Source organism: Lagenorhynchus albirostris, chromosome 16 (genome assembly GCF_949774975.1).
Source record: "Lagenorhynchus albirostris chromosome 16, mLagAlb1.1, whole genome shotgun sequence".
NCBI classification, from domain to species: domain Eukaryota; kingdom Metazoa; phylum Chordata; class Mammalia; order Artiodactyla; family Delphinidae; genus Lagenorhynchus; species Lagenorhynchus albirostris.
The window spans coordinates 83,825,069-83,838,828 of NC_083110.1; the positions used below are offsets into that span (position 1 = coordinate 83,825,069).

The 13,760-nt window shown below is 66.7% G+C and overlaps 1 protein-coding gene across 2 annotated transcripts; it reads right to left on the reverse strand.

The window, feature by feature from the left end:
* Nucleotides 1–947: 947 nt before the first annotated feature.
* On the reverse strand, nucleotides 948–12,954 carry ADAM8 (ADAM metallopeptidase domain 8). Of its 2 annotated transcripts, none has more exons than XM_060125630.1 (24): nucleotides 12,823–12,954; nucleotides 11,566–11,669; nucleotides 10,618–10,694; nucleotides 10,381–10,459; nucleotides 10,210–10,286; nucleotides 9,862–10,045; nucleotides 9,491–9,553; nucleotides 9,344–9,412; nucleotides 8,875–9,044; nucleotides 8,697–8,778; nucleotides 8,241–8,389; nucleotides 7,951–8,128; nucleotides 7,604–7,693; nucleotides 7,327–7,516; nucleotides 7,150–7,231; nucleotides 6,684–6,843; nucleotides 6,171–6,248; nucleotides 5,462–5,546; nucleotides 4,666–4,780; nucleotides 3,956–4,142; nucleotides 3,430–3,495; nucleotides 3,197–3,247; nucleotides 1,840–1,917; nucleotides 948–1,491 (listed from the first exon to the last, which is right to left on the reverse strand). In XM_060125630.1, exons 1-24 carry the CDS (start codon nucleotides 12,866–12,868, stop codon nucleotides 1,441–1,443), a joined length of 2,511 nt encoding a protein of 836 aa, XP_059981613.1. In that variant the 5' UTR covers nucleotides 12,869–12,954; the 3' UTR covers nucleotides 948–1,440. The 2 variants fall into 2 exon arrangements, with proteins under 2 accessions (XP_059981613.1, XP_059981612.1); XM_060125629.1 differs by having other exon boundaries at nucleotides 3,197–3,250.
* Between the last annotated feature and the right edge of the window lie 806 nt (nucleotides 12,955–13,760).

Consider the following 13,760-nt stretch of genomic DNA (forward strand, 5'->3'; position numbering starts at 1 on the left):
GAGCTAAGAGCCCTTGGATTCCTTAAATCATCAGTCATCCAGGGCCTCCGAGGTGGATGAGGACGGAGAGAAGTTCCGGGGAGCACCCGCAGGGTGTGGGCGCCCCAGGGGAGGGGGCTGTGAGAGCCCGTGGTGTCAGAGGAGCTGCTAGGAGGACCCCAGTCTGCTGCATCCTCCCCCGGGGAACGCGGGGTCCGGGGACAGGAGGAATTCCCGTGGCCAGGTTGAACACAGAACTGGCCGCTCGCTTTGCCGCATTCCTCCTCCTTCTGGGGCCATCGAGGCAGCGCCCCTCCCACGTCCTGCCCACTCCTTCCAGAGGTCCCTCACGCCCTGCCCCTGGGGTCGTCTGCATTTTGCAGGGAGTCCGGAGAGCGGGGACCCTTCCGGGGCCGCGGCCCTTGCCTGGCCGTCCCGACTAGCGGCACATCTCCTTCGGGGCTCCTGCTGGCCGGGAGGGATGACCGCTGCGCTCTTCCCCTGAGCAGAGAGCGCCAGGAACCGCCTGACGGGCGGCGGCCCTGCGGCCTGGACAACCGGCGGTCACCCCGGCCCCCGGCCCCGTCGTGGCCGCCGCCCCGCCCTCACCGCCGTCGCTGAAGTCCCGGGCCAGGTGGCGCTTTGCGGCGGCTGAGCGGCAGTGCGTCCAGCCAGGCGTCTCTGAGGCCACGGAGGGCGCCGGGCAGCAGCGGCGGCCGGGGTGGCTCGGCCTGGCGGCGCCCAGCGTGCCGCTGCCCACCGTGGAGCCGGGAGACGGCGGCGGAAGGGCGGGGCCGTTGCCGGGAGACCGGAGCGGGGTCGGAAGGGGAGGGGCGCCGGCCACCTTGGGTGCTGGCGGCCCGCTCCGCGCGGGCGGACCGAGCTGCTTAGTTTAAGCAGAGGAGGGCTTACGGTAAAGTCTCAGAAGAAAAGGAGGGGAAAGTTTTATTTTAACAAGCATTGGACTCTTAAATCTTATAAATTCCACATTGTTTCGCATGCAACATTTTCCACCCATCTCCCGTCATTTAGAATTTGATCAATAATTTAATCGTAGAACACAAAAACTTCATTAAAGTTTTCAGCCCTACTGAATGTGCATCTGAGGTTTCCAGAGACCCAGACAAGACACCAGGGGCAGTATGGAGACACACGTGGGTGAGGAGGCACTGGCCTGGCCCCCGTTCCTGAGGTCAGGACAGCAGCCGAGGGCCCGACCACGGAGTCCTGGGCGGAGAGGGCCTGGGCTGTGACCGTGGGGTGCTGAAGAGTGACCTTAGCCATGAGGAGTTGGCTCTTCCGCTAGGACTTTTCACAGTGGACCCAGCCCTCAGGGAGGGGGACGGAGGGCCTGGGGCCAGGCAGCTGGTCTGTCGGTGCTGGTGGCGAGGTCACATGATCACAGGTAACGTCCAGACAGGTGCACAGATGCCCCCCAGGGTGCTTTGAGCTCGGGCCCCATCACCTCCTCTGGACGGGGGGTTTCAGAGCAACCTTTGGGGCAACAACTCCCTTGGAAAAGGAAGAAAGAACTGACATTAAAAACCATCTGCTACGAAGAGCACAACTGAATCTAATTTCCATTTACTTTTCTTAAAATTTGGATCCTCAGTTCATCCAACGATATGACTGTGCTCAGAGCTCAGAGCCGAGTGGAGACAGCCCGGGTATTAACAGCTGATGCTTTATCAAGAATAGACTTCTGTACTTAACACTAGTGGAGAAAAAGACACAGTAACAGCTGGAAGAAGCGGCAAGCACTGAAAAGTCCTCTGACAGAGTAGAGGGCGGATGTTACACCCTCTCAGGGCTGTGCCCCAGGCAGCCAGCTGGGCACTGCCCTGTGTGTGAGGGCCTCACCTTAGTGGGTCCAGGCTGGGCCCCTCCGGCCCTGGGCTTGATGGGTGGCATCGGTGGAGTGCAGGTTGGCTTGACGACCTGGAAGGAGGCAGACACAGCTGATAGCCAGCTGGGCCAGGGCGCCAGCTTCCCAGCTCCTTCTAGAAAGTTCCCTGGGTGCTCTGCTCTGCTCCAGACCGGCCTGCATGTTTCTCTTCGCTGAGCTCTCTACAGAAAAGTGCCCCCAACCCCCTCCCCACCCACAGCTGCCACTGCCCCAATGAAACCCAGATGTGGCAGGCCCCCATTCCTGGGCCCATCGGCTTATCTCACTGCCCTGCCCTCTTCCCTCAACTCCCCCCTCCCCCCTCCCCCAACATGACCCAGGAAAAGCTCTTAAATTGCCAGAGTGGGGGTCTTCGGAAGCTCTAAAGCAAAGGATCCACTACTAGAATTTGCATTTGTTTGCATCTCAGCTTTCCCGGAGCCAGGGCTGGAGTGGAGACGGAAGGCCTCCAGCAGAGGCCCTGCTCAGCCCAGGCAGCTCATTCCAGCGCCAGAGGGACAGGGTGGGCCCAGCACACCGAGAAGGTCCCTGCTGAGCAGAGGGGCAGAAGTCGCCTGCACTTTTCTCCCCCAGCACAATTCCCTGGCTGCCACCAGTTCCGTGGCCAGAAATCTCTCTGCCCACCCCCTTCCCTGTCTGGCCTGTCAAAACCCCTCCTAAGACTTTTTTACGGACTATTTTTGTAACTTCGTTGTAACTCTAAAATTAATTCAAAATAAAAAGCAAAAAGTAGAGGATCTCCGTTAAGCAAACGCCACAGTAATGGCTGTGGTAGGTGAGATCCACCCACAGAGGCACCGCGGGTCAGTTTAGGAAGTAACCAGCCGGGCGTTGCTCCAAGCACCCCCACGACATTAACCGCTAAGGGAAGACGGGCCCTACTGAGATTTAGAGCCCTGCGGACACCATGCAACCCAGTGATGACTCCACACCGGCGGCGGACAGGCTGCCTCGGGCCCCCCAGGCTCCTGGTGGGCGGAGAGAGGAGCCTGGGTCTCCCTGCCTCACAATTCGCCAGAGCAGGTGACCTCCCCGCCTGCCGGGCGGTGCGTGTGCCTGTCCAGAGGTGCGCAGGACCCTCGGCAGTACCCACGGGGCTCCCAGCAAAGAACGGGACCCACCAGGGCCAGACCTCAGGACAGGCGGGAGGGCCTCCCGAGTGAGCCCAAAGGCAGGGGGCTTGCTGGGGCGGCAGTGACTCACATTTGGGAGAGACCCTTCCCAAACCCCTGAAGCCTCCAACCAAAGGGAGCACAACGATGGAGCCCACAGTCCCACACCCCTGTGCCCCTCCCCCGGGGGTCCTCTCACCTGCTTGGCCTTCAGCCCGGGGAGGGGCTTGGTGGGAGGAGCAGGTCTGAGCTGCTGGGAGGGGAGGAGAGGTCAGGACCCCAGTTCCCCTGGGTTCAGTTCATGTCGGCCCCTGAGGGTGCAGTGGCCACCACCCGAGGGTCCCTGGCCCACCAAAGCCAGCCCCAGACCCTCCGCCTCCCAGGATCTGCTCTATGCCACCTCGACGGCCCCTCTGCCAGCCCCCCACTCACCTGGCCTGGGACCTGCTGGGTATACACAGGAACTGGGGACGGTGGGCTGGACATAGCGGCTGGAGGCTGCAGGAAGCGGGCCGTGAGCCTGGGTCTCAGGGCAGCCACCTCCAGGGAGCCCTGGCTTAGGAGCTGCCCCCACCCAGATGAGGACCCAAGGTTCCGGCCCCTCCCAGAGTGGGAAGAACACAGGCCCGTGTGTGCACAGGGGGCGCCATCCTGCCCCACCACTGGGCAGGGCCCTGAGTTATGCTCCCTTCCCACAGCCCTGGGGACGCACAGAGGTGCTGCATGGCAGCAAGGGCGTCTGGGCCTCAAAACCGCCCCGAGGTGGACTTTGCAGAGGCCTCGAGCCTCAGATTCAATTCTGTCACCAGCTCCTGCGGGTCCTCAGACCACTCGTCCTAAAGCCTCGTTCTGCCTCTAAATGGCGGGCGTGGTGGCCACTCTAAGCCACTGGGTACTGCATCCTGGCCTGAGCTTTGGGGGTGGCCTGGGGAACCCGTTGGGGATGCCTAGTGCTTACAGCAGGAGGTGGCCACTTAGGGGTCACCGCGGAAGCCATGGGTTTGGGTGGCTGGCTGGGGTGGGAGGAAAGGCCCGGCTCTGGGGGCCCCCTGGTGGGAGCCGGGGCCCTGCCCTTCACCGGTGTCCTGTGCCCCTCGTGGAACAGGGGGTTGGAGAGCCCCATGGCCGTCTTGGGCGCCACATTCCTGGGGAGAAATAAGATGGGTCAGTGCTTCCTGGCCTCAGGATTCAGCCCAGGGACTTGGGGCTCCTGGGCGTGGGAACCCTGGCCTGGCCAGAGGCCCACTCAGCTGCAGCTGCCCGTCGGGGTGCGCCAGTGACAGCTGTGCGCAGAGGGAGAGGCAGCCTCACGTGTCCCCATTGACTCGGGGGTCCAGGTGGGCCCGCAGGAGGTACTTGGAGGCCACTGGGCAAGTGTGTCCTGCTGCGGCCAGCGTGGGGGTCGAGGTCCCCCCAGAGTGGGCACCGGGGACACCCAGAGCCCAGGGCAGACTCAGAGCGCACTGTCCACCGAGGGCGGTGGGGTGCAAGGGGGAGACGGGGTCCTCTCTGAGTTTCCGTATCACCAACCTGTCACCATGACTCACACCTGCTCCCGTGTCAGCGAAGGCAGGGGGCCCAGAGCGCGTTCTCCCCCTCCAGCAGTGCGAGCAGGCGACTCGCTCTGTGCACACACGCTGACGCCCTGCAAGCCCAGAGCTCACTCACCTCCTTCGGACGGGGCGCCAGGCTTTGCGGTAGATGACCACGCCTGCCAGGGTCAGCGCCACAGGCACCAGGAGCGCCACAGGCACCAGCACGCCCACCAGGCGTCTCCGGGACGCTGTGGGGACACAGGAGGCCAGGTGCCACCAGGGCCAGATGTGCCTCGAGGCAGCAGGGGCTGGGAGGGCCCGCGGGCAGCTTAGCGCATGTCCAGGCCAGCCTGGGGCCAAGGAGGGGCCTGAGGAAGGCGCCCCCTCCTTGGCCACGCCAACAGCCCTGAGCCCTGGGCCCCCTGCGAAGGCCAGGGCCACCTGAGGATCCTTGGCCCTGAGAACCGGTACATGACGCCAGCACTCTGGGCTCTCAGGGGACCAGCTGGAGGGCTTGGTGGTGGGCAGCCCCAGGCCCTCAGTGATGTGGGTGCGGCCAGGCCAGGCCCTGTAGGCCTGACCGCTGGGGAGGAAGACACTTGTGGGGGTGGGAGGCCCCGAGGTTCCCGGGCCCAGGACGGGGCTGAGCACCCAGCAAGGAGCTGGTGCTGTCCCTCGTTGCCCCTGCAGCCCTCCCTCTGGGACGGGCCCCCCTTCTCCTGTAGGGCCGAGGTGGGGACTCGGGGTCCTGGGGTCCAGATGCCGGGGGCTGCAAGGCCACATCTTCAACATGCCCCTCACGGTTTAGGGGCACACGGCCTCCTTCTCGGCCCCTCCCAGGTGGCCTGAGAAAAGGCAGGACCCGCAGCCAGATCCCCCTGGGCTTGTGGAGGTGTGTGAAGGCACAGGGCGGGGTGGGCCCTGCCTACCTGTGCGCACGGTAGACAGCAGCTCTGCGCAGTAGGGCGGGGCCCAGCCCGGGTGGCAGTGGCACTGGTCCTTGTGGTTGCACACCTGGGGGACGACCAAGGCATCAGGGTCTCCAGACCCCCACCTGCCGCACCGCCCAGTGCCCACTGAGGCGCCGTCTGCTCTGCTGGGGCCCCTACTGACAGAGGACAAGCTAGGGGTCCGGGACTGCCACCACCCAGGTTTCGTCAGATGTGCTGACGGCAGCAGCCCCTCCCCGGGTGAGGGAGGATGGCTCTGACGGGACGCTGCGGACTTTCTGAGCAAAGCAGGCATCGCCGCAGGACGGGCAGGACAACTTTGGGGCAGGCTGTTCTCCTGAGACGGGGACACGGGAGGGCACTGCCCCAGGCCCCCCGGTTTCAAGCCCTCAGAGCTCTGACCTCCCCAGCGTCACAGCACAGGTTACTAAGAGCTCAGAATAGGACACTTCACATCAGACCGGCCTGGCCCACGTGTCCACCAGCACTGTGACTAACCTGGGCTTCCGTGTCTACACGGGACGCCCAGATCCCTGTCAGTTCCAGCCTCAGGAGGCCTCAGCAGGCTCCTGGCACAGCCCCAGGGCACCAGCCTCTGCCCTCTGTTTGTCTGGGCTATCCTCAGCACAGCCTGAGCGTCTTTCAAGCCCAAAGGGCTGGTGGCAGGCCATCCCCTGGACCCACGTACCCCATGGTTGCTGCACCGGGCAGAGCAGTTTCTGGATCTGTAGACATGGAGGTCCTGGCAGAAGCCTTTCCAGCAAACCTGGAGGGCAGTGGGGGTCTCCGTAGGCAGCCAGTCTAGACCCCTGCTTGAAGCACCCCAGCTCTCCACCATCAACCAGAGCGGACCCAAAACCTGTGTCTGGGCTTCGGAGGGGCAGGCCACAGCCTTCACACCCCCGGTGGCCTCGCGCGCAGCCCATCTACTGGCCGGCCTTGGCCACGGGGAGAGGCACTGCCCGGCCAGCCTTCTGCTGCCACCAGGGCCACAGAGGACTGGCCCCGCCCATCCCCAGAGGGCTTGCAGGACAAATAGTCTTCAAACCCATTAACTGAGAAGGGTCTTCTCCCGCACCCCCCATGCGCCTTCCGAGTTTCTCCCCAGAACAGAGCCCTCCTCCAGCCGCCACCGCCCTGCTCTGGGCCCCAGCAGCTCGCCCTGGGGTCCAGCAGCCCAACCGAGGCGCGTCCAGCCCACCTGCTCCTCGCCACACTTGGTGCCTTCCGGCACTGGCTCGTACGCGCTGCTGCTCTCCTGGACGAGAGCCTGGCAAGCACCCGAGGAGGTGGTGAGGGTGCAGGAACTCCGCTCCGGGGGCTGCCCCCCCTCACAGAACAGAGTGCCACACCTGTTGACCCTGAGGACAGAGGGACGTGCGTGGAGCCAGCTCCGCGGGGACCCCTGCGCGGTGCTCACAACCGTGCTCAGCGCACCAGGAGCTGTGGGTGAGGCCCTGGGTCCACCCGCAGGGGTCCACGGCCCAGCCACAGTGACCCACTCTCCCAAAGGGCAGCATGCTCTGGCCTGGGGGTCCTGCAGAGCCAGGTAGGCCCCCGGAGAGGCTCCTGACTCAGCTCCTGGACTCCTTTGTGCAGAGGACTCTCTTGGTGGAAACATTCCGTGCCCTGGACCCAGGGAAGTCGGGCCACGGGAGGACGCTCACCTGCCAAAGTCCAGGGGGATACTGCCCTTGCAGCCTGTGGAGATGCTGTAGCTGTAGCACGTCTCCGTGGCAACCCGAGCGCCTGCGGGGCAGGAGCAGGTCAGCGCTCCGACTCAGGACCAGCAGCCACCCTGGCAGTCCTGAGGGGCCCATGACCAGGGCCCATGCCCGCCTCACCTGGCCCCCACAAGTCCCGGCACCTCTGGGCCACCGTGGGGCAGGCCCCGTTGTAGCAGTAGCCCCCCGGGCAGGGCGTGCCGTTCTCCCAGAAGGCGTCCTCGGGACACATGGGCTGCCGGCCGTCGCAGTACTCCCCGAGGTCACACTGGTCCTTTGCAGGGCGGCACGGCTCTCCGGCCGGCTTCACCTGGTTCAGCAGAGCCGAGCTCACCCAGGGAACAGGAGGCGCCCGAACACCCACGCCTGCTGCTGTGCCCCAGAACCCCAGGCTCACCCTGCACTCGTGGCAGCAGCTGCCATGGGCACACTCAGCCCCCTTGGCCAGCAGGCAGGTGCTGGCATTGCAGCAGCGGTTCTGACAGTCCTGGGGGCGGGGGCAACAGCGAAGGTCTGAGCGGGCTGCACGCTGGGCTGGCCCCAGGCCCTTCCCTCGGGTGGTCTGGTCACTCCCCGCCACGAGCCCTGCCAGTCGTTTTGGTACCAGAGGACAGGAGGTGTCGCTGTGCGTGCGCAGGGCGCCCGGGGGTCAGGAACGGTCGCCCCAGCCTGTGGAGGGGGACCGGCCCCCCATGTGGGCAGCGGGCAGAAAGCAGAGGGTGGTGGCGGGGCCCGGCCCCGTACCTGGGGGGCACCGCAGTCGCACTGCTCCCCACGCTCCAGGAACCGGTTCCCACACACGGGGCCGCCCACCAGCCGGTCGGGGTCCGGGGCGTCTACCAGGCAGGCCGTCTGGGGCTTCTCCACGAACGTCTCCAGGTCAGCCCGGCTGCAGTGGCTGAACTTTCTGGGGAAGCTGGAGCTGCGGGGAGGGGAGTCCCTGTCATCAGAAGGGGGGGGGCAGCCGCCCGTGCCCTGGGACACCCCTGCTGGGCGGGAGGCCCTCGGGCGGGCTGGCTGGGGCCAAGCCTCACCCGATGCTGGCCGCCATCACGCAGCCGCCGCTGTTCCGTGGCACTGCGCAGTAGCAGTCCTGGATGTTCTCGTCGTGGTCCATGCCCAGGTTGTGGCCCATCTCGTGGGCCATGGTGCTCGCCACGCCGACGGGGTTCGGGCTGTGGTCCTACAGGAGGGGCCATGCTGGCTGGGGTCACTCTGGTGGCCAGTCCCCCGCCCGCCCCCAGCAGGCTGAGGGGCTCGGCGGTCCCTCCTGCCAGCATCACTTCTTCAAACCCAAAGCGTCAGTGCATCCTTCAGAAGAGGCAGCTGCTCAGGTGTCCAGGGGCAGCGTAGGGACCAGCAGGTGGACCTGAGTCCTGAGGCCCCCCCTCGCAGGCCCCAGCTCAAGCTCTGATCCCCACTCCCTTCCCCCCCACCCCCAGTGGCCAGCTCCAGCCTCTGTCCAGCAAACCCAGCTGGATCCCCCGCACCTGGTTCACAGCCCCCGAGCCCTGGGAGCACATGGCGGACACCCTGGCCAGTCCCACGGTGGTCCCTGCGAAGTCGACCCCGCTGGGAAAGAGAGCAGTGTCTGCACGTGGACACTCGGAACCCGCCTCCCCTGGGGGCTCCCTCGTCCTGGCGACAGGTGGCCCTCCGCCCACTCACGTGATGAGCTGCGCGTTGTCGTGCAGGTGCCGCCCCGCCAGGTCTCGCACCCGCCAGGACAGGAAGTTGTTCAGTGTGGTGTCGGCCTGGGTGCTGACGTGAATCTTGTCCCCACCGTTCCACATCTCCAGGCCCACGAGCACCACGCGGAAATTGAGCTCCTGATAAAGCTGCCAGAGGGCAGGGAGCCCCGAGGGTCAGGTTCCAACGGTGAGGCCAGCCAAGGGCCAGAGGTCCCCCCAGCATCCGCTGCGATGGGACAGGTCACGAGGGCAGAGTCCTAGCCCCCCCATCACCTGGCAGATGGTTCTACTGGCAGCCGGGCGCCCCCCATGGCCAGCCCTCTCCTCCTCTCCAGGTGCCCCAACAGGCCTCTACAACCAGGGTCTCTGTTGGGCTGGGTGTGTGCTGCCGCGGGGTCCCAGCAGCCCCTGCTGAGAGGAAGCCCCCAGAGCGAAGCGGCCCCCACCTTGTCCACGTGGTTGACCACCTCCAGCATCCGCTGGCGCACAGCCTCTCTGCTCCCCAACCGCTGGAACTGGAGGACAGTAGACCCTCAGCTGCAGCCTGTCGGCCCACCTGCACCCACCCCACCCCCCGCCCCCGCCCCCGGCACCTCTGTGCTGTCCGTGACCACGAACAGCTCCACGTAGCGGGTCTCTCGGGGCACTGGCCAGTTCTGAGGAGTAGGGACCAGAAGCCGGTCAACCACCCAGCCACAGCCCGCCTGTCCTCAGCCCGTCTGCGCACACGGAGCATCTCCAGGCCCCGGAGCTGGCCCCACAGCGCTGGGGGAGCCTTGGTGGGAGCTGGGGGGGGCTCCGGCACAGACTAAGGAGCTGGCTCTGCGGCCAGCGCGCAGCCAGGCCCAGGCCCACCCCAGCCACGGGGGCGGCAGGCAGCACCCCCGCTTCGCGGGGCATTCAGGAGTCTGGGGATGCATGGGGCCAAGCGGACGCGGAAGCAGCGGGCAGGGCCTCCCCTCACCCGGGGCCTGAGGGCCGCCGAGACCCGCGGCCCCAGGATGGTCTCCAGGCTGCTGTCGTTGACCCCGCAGGTGCCGGCCTTCTGCTGCAGGTGCTGTGCCTGGTACAGTGCGTGTTGCCCCTCTTCCCCGCCCCCATCCAGGGGCTCGATCAGGTGGATGGTGGAGCCGGCCTGGAAGAAGCCCCTGAGGCAGAGGGAAGCCCATGGCTCTGAGTTAGCGAGGGACCCCAGGGCAGCAGGTGCCCCCGGCCCATCCCTCCCTTCTTGGCCTCAGTTCACTTCGCTGGAGAGTGAGACAGTGCTGGGCCCTGATGTCCTGATGCACCCCGCCTGGTCGGCAGCACCCACCTGAGGCCGGCACAGGTGCTGAGGCTGGCAGCGGATCCCTGGTGCCCCTCCACATTGCCCTGGTAGAAGCAGTGGTCCTGTGGGAGGAGGGTGTGAGGGCTCCGCCGTCAGTGCCCGTGCTCCCCACACCGCCACGGCCAGCCTTGGGGGGGGGTCACTCGGGGGCCACACCTGCCTCAGTAGCCGCTCTGTCACCTGGGAGCCATCGGCGGCCGTGTAGGTCTCCACGTAGCCCGAGCCCACCAGGTCCCTGGAAAAGAGCCCCCGTGATGCTCTGGGCCCCGCCTGCCTGCCCCAGAAGCCACCTTTGGTGTGGAGGAGAGGCTGGGCCAGGGAGCTGTATGCCCAGGACACAGGTGTGTCGGGGGCAGGGATGGGAGCAGGCTGCAGGCTTAGGCCCCTGCTCACCTGTTCTTCCGAAGGTGCAGGGTGAAGGTGTGCCCTCGGGCCCCCAGGACGTAGCTCACACTCTCCGGGTACAGGCCCTGAGCCGGGAGAAAAGGGAGGGGTCCAGAGAGAGGGGCCCTGCCCCAGCCACGCCCACCTCAAACCTGGGGGTGGGTAGCACAGGGCCAGTAGGGGGAGGTGGGGCCTTGGGTCGAACCGGAGGCAGTGGGCAGGTGGGGAGCTCCACCCAGAACCGCCTCGGGTGCCTCAGGCCTCGGTGGTTTCCTCACAAGTCCACACGGGGAGAAGAAGAATGCCCCTTACCGGGAAGCAAGGGGAGGGGGGACACAGCCCCTGACAGGCAGCCTTAGAACCCAGGCAGCAGAGGTGACCCGCCCCTGCGAGGCCCCGCCCCTTCCAGCCCAGGGCCCGACTGGCGGGGCGCCCCCAGCCGCAGCTGACCCCTAGGACACCGTGCGCTGTGCCCGCACCCTGAGGTCAGGACGGGGCTGTCCTCAACACACACTTGGGCACGTGCAGGCGCACGCGCTTCAGGTCTCAGGAGTGCCCCCAGGCGCCCCGGGGAGTCCCAGCCCAGCCCCAAATGCCCGAGAGGCGTAAGCTAGCGCCCTGCTGAGCCATCCCCTCCAGTCTTGGAGGAGTCTGACTAATCGCTGGAGTGAAACTGGGGAGTGGCCGCGGCCGGCGGAGCTCCTGAAAGGAAGACAGACAGGGCGGCCCGGCCGGCACCCCCCACCCCGAGGCGGGGCGGCTGTGGCCCTGCCCAAGGGTGGGCAGGATGGAAGAAGAAGGTGAGGCCCGGGGTGGGGGGGGGGGGGGCGGAGAGGGAGGAAGGCGGCCCCTCACAGCTCGCTGGGCACACGGGGAGCTATCACCCTGCTCACAGACAGAAACGGGCTCTGAGGGGCCAGGGAGGGACCCCCAGGCCAGCCTCCCGCCCAGGCTTACCAAGTGGAAGGGCAGGGCTCGGCGGGTGCGGGGTGCTGGCAGGCGCCGGGGCCTCACCACCTCGTACTGCTCCACGTGGGGCAGGGTGGCCCTGGGGGCAACCTCTGCAGGAGAGGGGGGTCAGCAGGCGCACAGGGCACCCTCCCGCCCTGGGGGTCCCTTCCCAGCCTGCTGTGCGCCGGCACCTCCTCTTGGGGAATCGCCCGACAGCGTGGGGACCGCAGACTCTGAGCCCTGGCTGCCCAGCCCAAGTGGGGTTCTGCGTGAAAGAGGCCGCAGGACCCCTGCCCGGGTGGGGTCGGGCAGACTTGCGCCTGGCAGTGCACGGAGACCCCACCCAGCGCCTGCCCTTCCAGGAGCCCACCAGGCTGCCTCCCAGACCCTGGGGTGACCCGGATGCCCCCTCCCCCTCAGAACGAGGACACACACAGGCCCTGGGCGGGGGGAGGGGTGGGGGACGCGGGGGGAGGGGTGGAGGGTGCGGGGGGGGGGCCGGTCTGCCCGTCCAGCGCTTAGAGCTGACATTTTTCATCCCAACTAATCACGTGACCGCATCTAACAGGGAACTGGCAGCCCTGTTCCGCAGGGTTCACCCAGCCCAGATCTAGAAGCTGCCCCGTATCCAGCAACAGACAGCAGGGACCCAGCCCAGGCCCAGAGATGGAGACCTACTCCCCAGGTGACTCTTTTCTCCTTCTTTCAAGGTGTTAATGGTTGTGTCTCCGTAACGGCTATCTGGCAAACCTCCCGGAGTGAAGGCCGTGCAGAGGGCCTGCCCCGTAAGTGCCCTCCCCCCCGAACCCCAGGAGGCTCTCAGGAGCTAGGGTGGGGGCCAAGGCCAGCAGCACAGTCAGTTCCCCCAGAGGAGAGGCAGGTCCCCATGTGGCAAAACAACCCCCTGGGGTGCCCCCAACCCCTCGGCTCCAGGCCACTGCTCCTCGGTCCTCCCCTCCCTGCCAAGCTGGGGGCTCCCCGTGGAGGTGGGCAATCCTCCCGAAGCCCCGGAATGGGGCCGAAGCAGCCAGGTCCTCCACCCTGTTCTGTCCCAGCCGGTCCCCACCTCCAACGTAGAAAACGCCCAGGTGGCCGTTTCCCCACGCACTTCCCTTTTGAAGTTTCCGTGTGTGCACCGCCCAGGGCCTCCCCACCGACTGGCCACCTGTGCGCCGCCGAATCCCAGAGACCAGCCCAGAGCCCCGCGCAGGGAGCAGGGGGCCAGGCGACCGGACCAGCCAGAGCCAGACGCCCAGCACTCACCCTGTAGCCACAGCGCAGCAAGCAGCAGGAGCCCGAGGCCGTGCATGGTGGGCGGTGCGGGCGGGGTCCGGATCCGAACCCACGGTTCCGGGGGGGCTGGGGAGAAGGTGCTCCGTGCTCAGGCTGGCTCTGGTCCTGCCCTCGCCTCTGAGGCTCTTGCCCTCGCGCCCCGCCCTGCCCCAGCGACCAGCCCCCTGCCCGTGGCCAATCAGCCCCTCGGGGCCGGGAAGGGCCGGGCCTGGGCACCTGAGGGCGCGGTCCCGCCCCCACCCCGCCTCCCCGGTCTCCTTCTGGTCCCCTGGGGCTCCTGGACAGTGTCCCGTATCCAGTGTTCAGCACACAGTTTTGTCAACGTGGACTGAATTAAGCAGGGCAGGTGGACAGACTAACCTGGGCCACTCCTGCAATTGCATCCCCCATGCAGGTGAGGCAACAGGCTGGGGCTGCCCGGGGGGCCCCGCCGGGGGTGGGGGTGGGAGTGGAGGCCCTGCTGCGTGAGGCGTGCGCAAGCTCCAGCAGCCCTGCTCCCAGGCTCCTGAGGCCTCACTGGGGAGACTGGGCAAGGGGAGCACACAGGTGGGGCCGCTGGCCAGGTGCCGGGCAGCCACCTGGCTCAGGGAGCAGACCCTGCTCTGTGGAGAGGGCGGATGTGGAGGCCCAGTGGACAGCCCTGGGATGCGGTCGCTATGGGCCAAAGTCTGCAGCTGCCTGCCCGCTGCTGCCCCCAGCCCCCAGTTTCTGCCCGCCCTGCCCTGCCCTGCAGGCTGGGACCACTCCACTCTGGCCTGGTACCTGGGGATCCAGGCTTCTTGCAGCTGAGCTGGCCGGTGGCACCCCAGCCTCACTCTGAACGTGCCCCTGGGAAGGCAGAACATCAGAGCGTGTCAAGGCCTCAGGTGAAAGGGTGTGGTGCCCACAGTGGGTCCAGACCAGAGGTC

Coding starts and splice junctions, on each gene's coding strand:
- ADAM8 (XM_060125629.1), bottom strand. CDS start 12,868: ATGCACGGCCTCGGGCTCCTGCTGCTTGCTGCGCTGTGGCTACAGG. Junction 11,670..12,822: donor TGCTGCGCTGTGGCTACAGG/GTGAGTGCTGGG, acceptor CCTCTCCTGCAG/AGGTTGCCCCCAGGGCCACC. Junction 6,249..6,683: donor CCAAGTGTGGCGAGGAGCAG/GTGGGCTGGACG, acceptor ACTGCCCTCCAG/GTTTGCTGGAAAGGCTTCTG.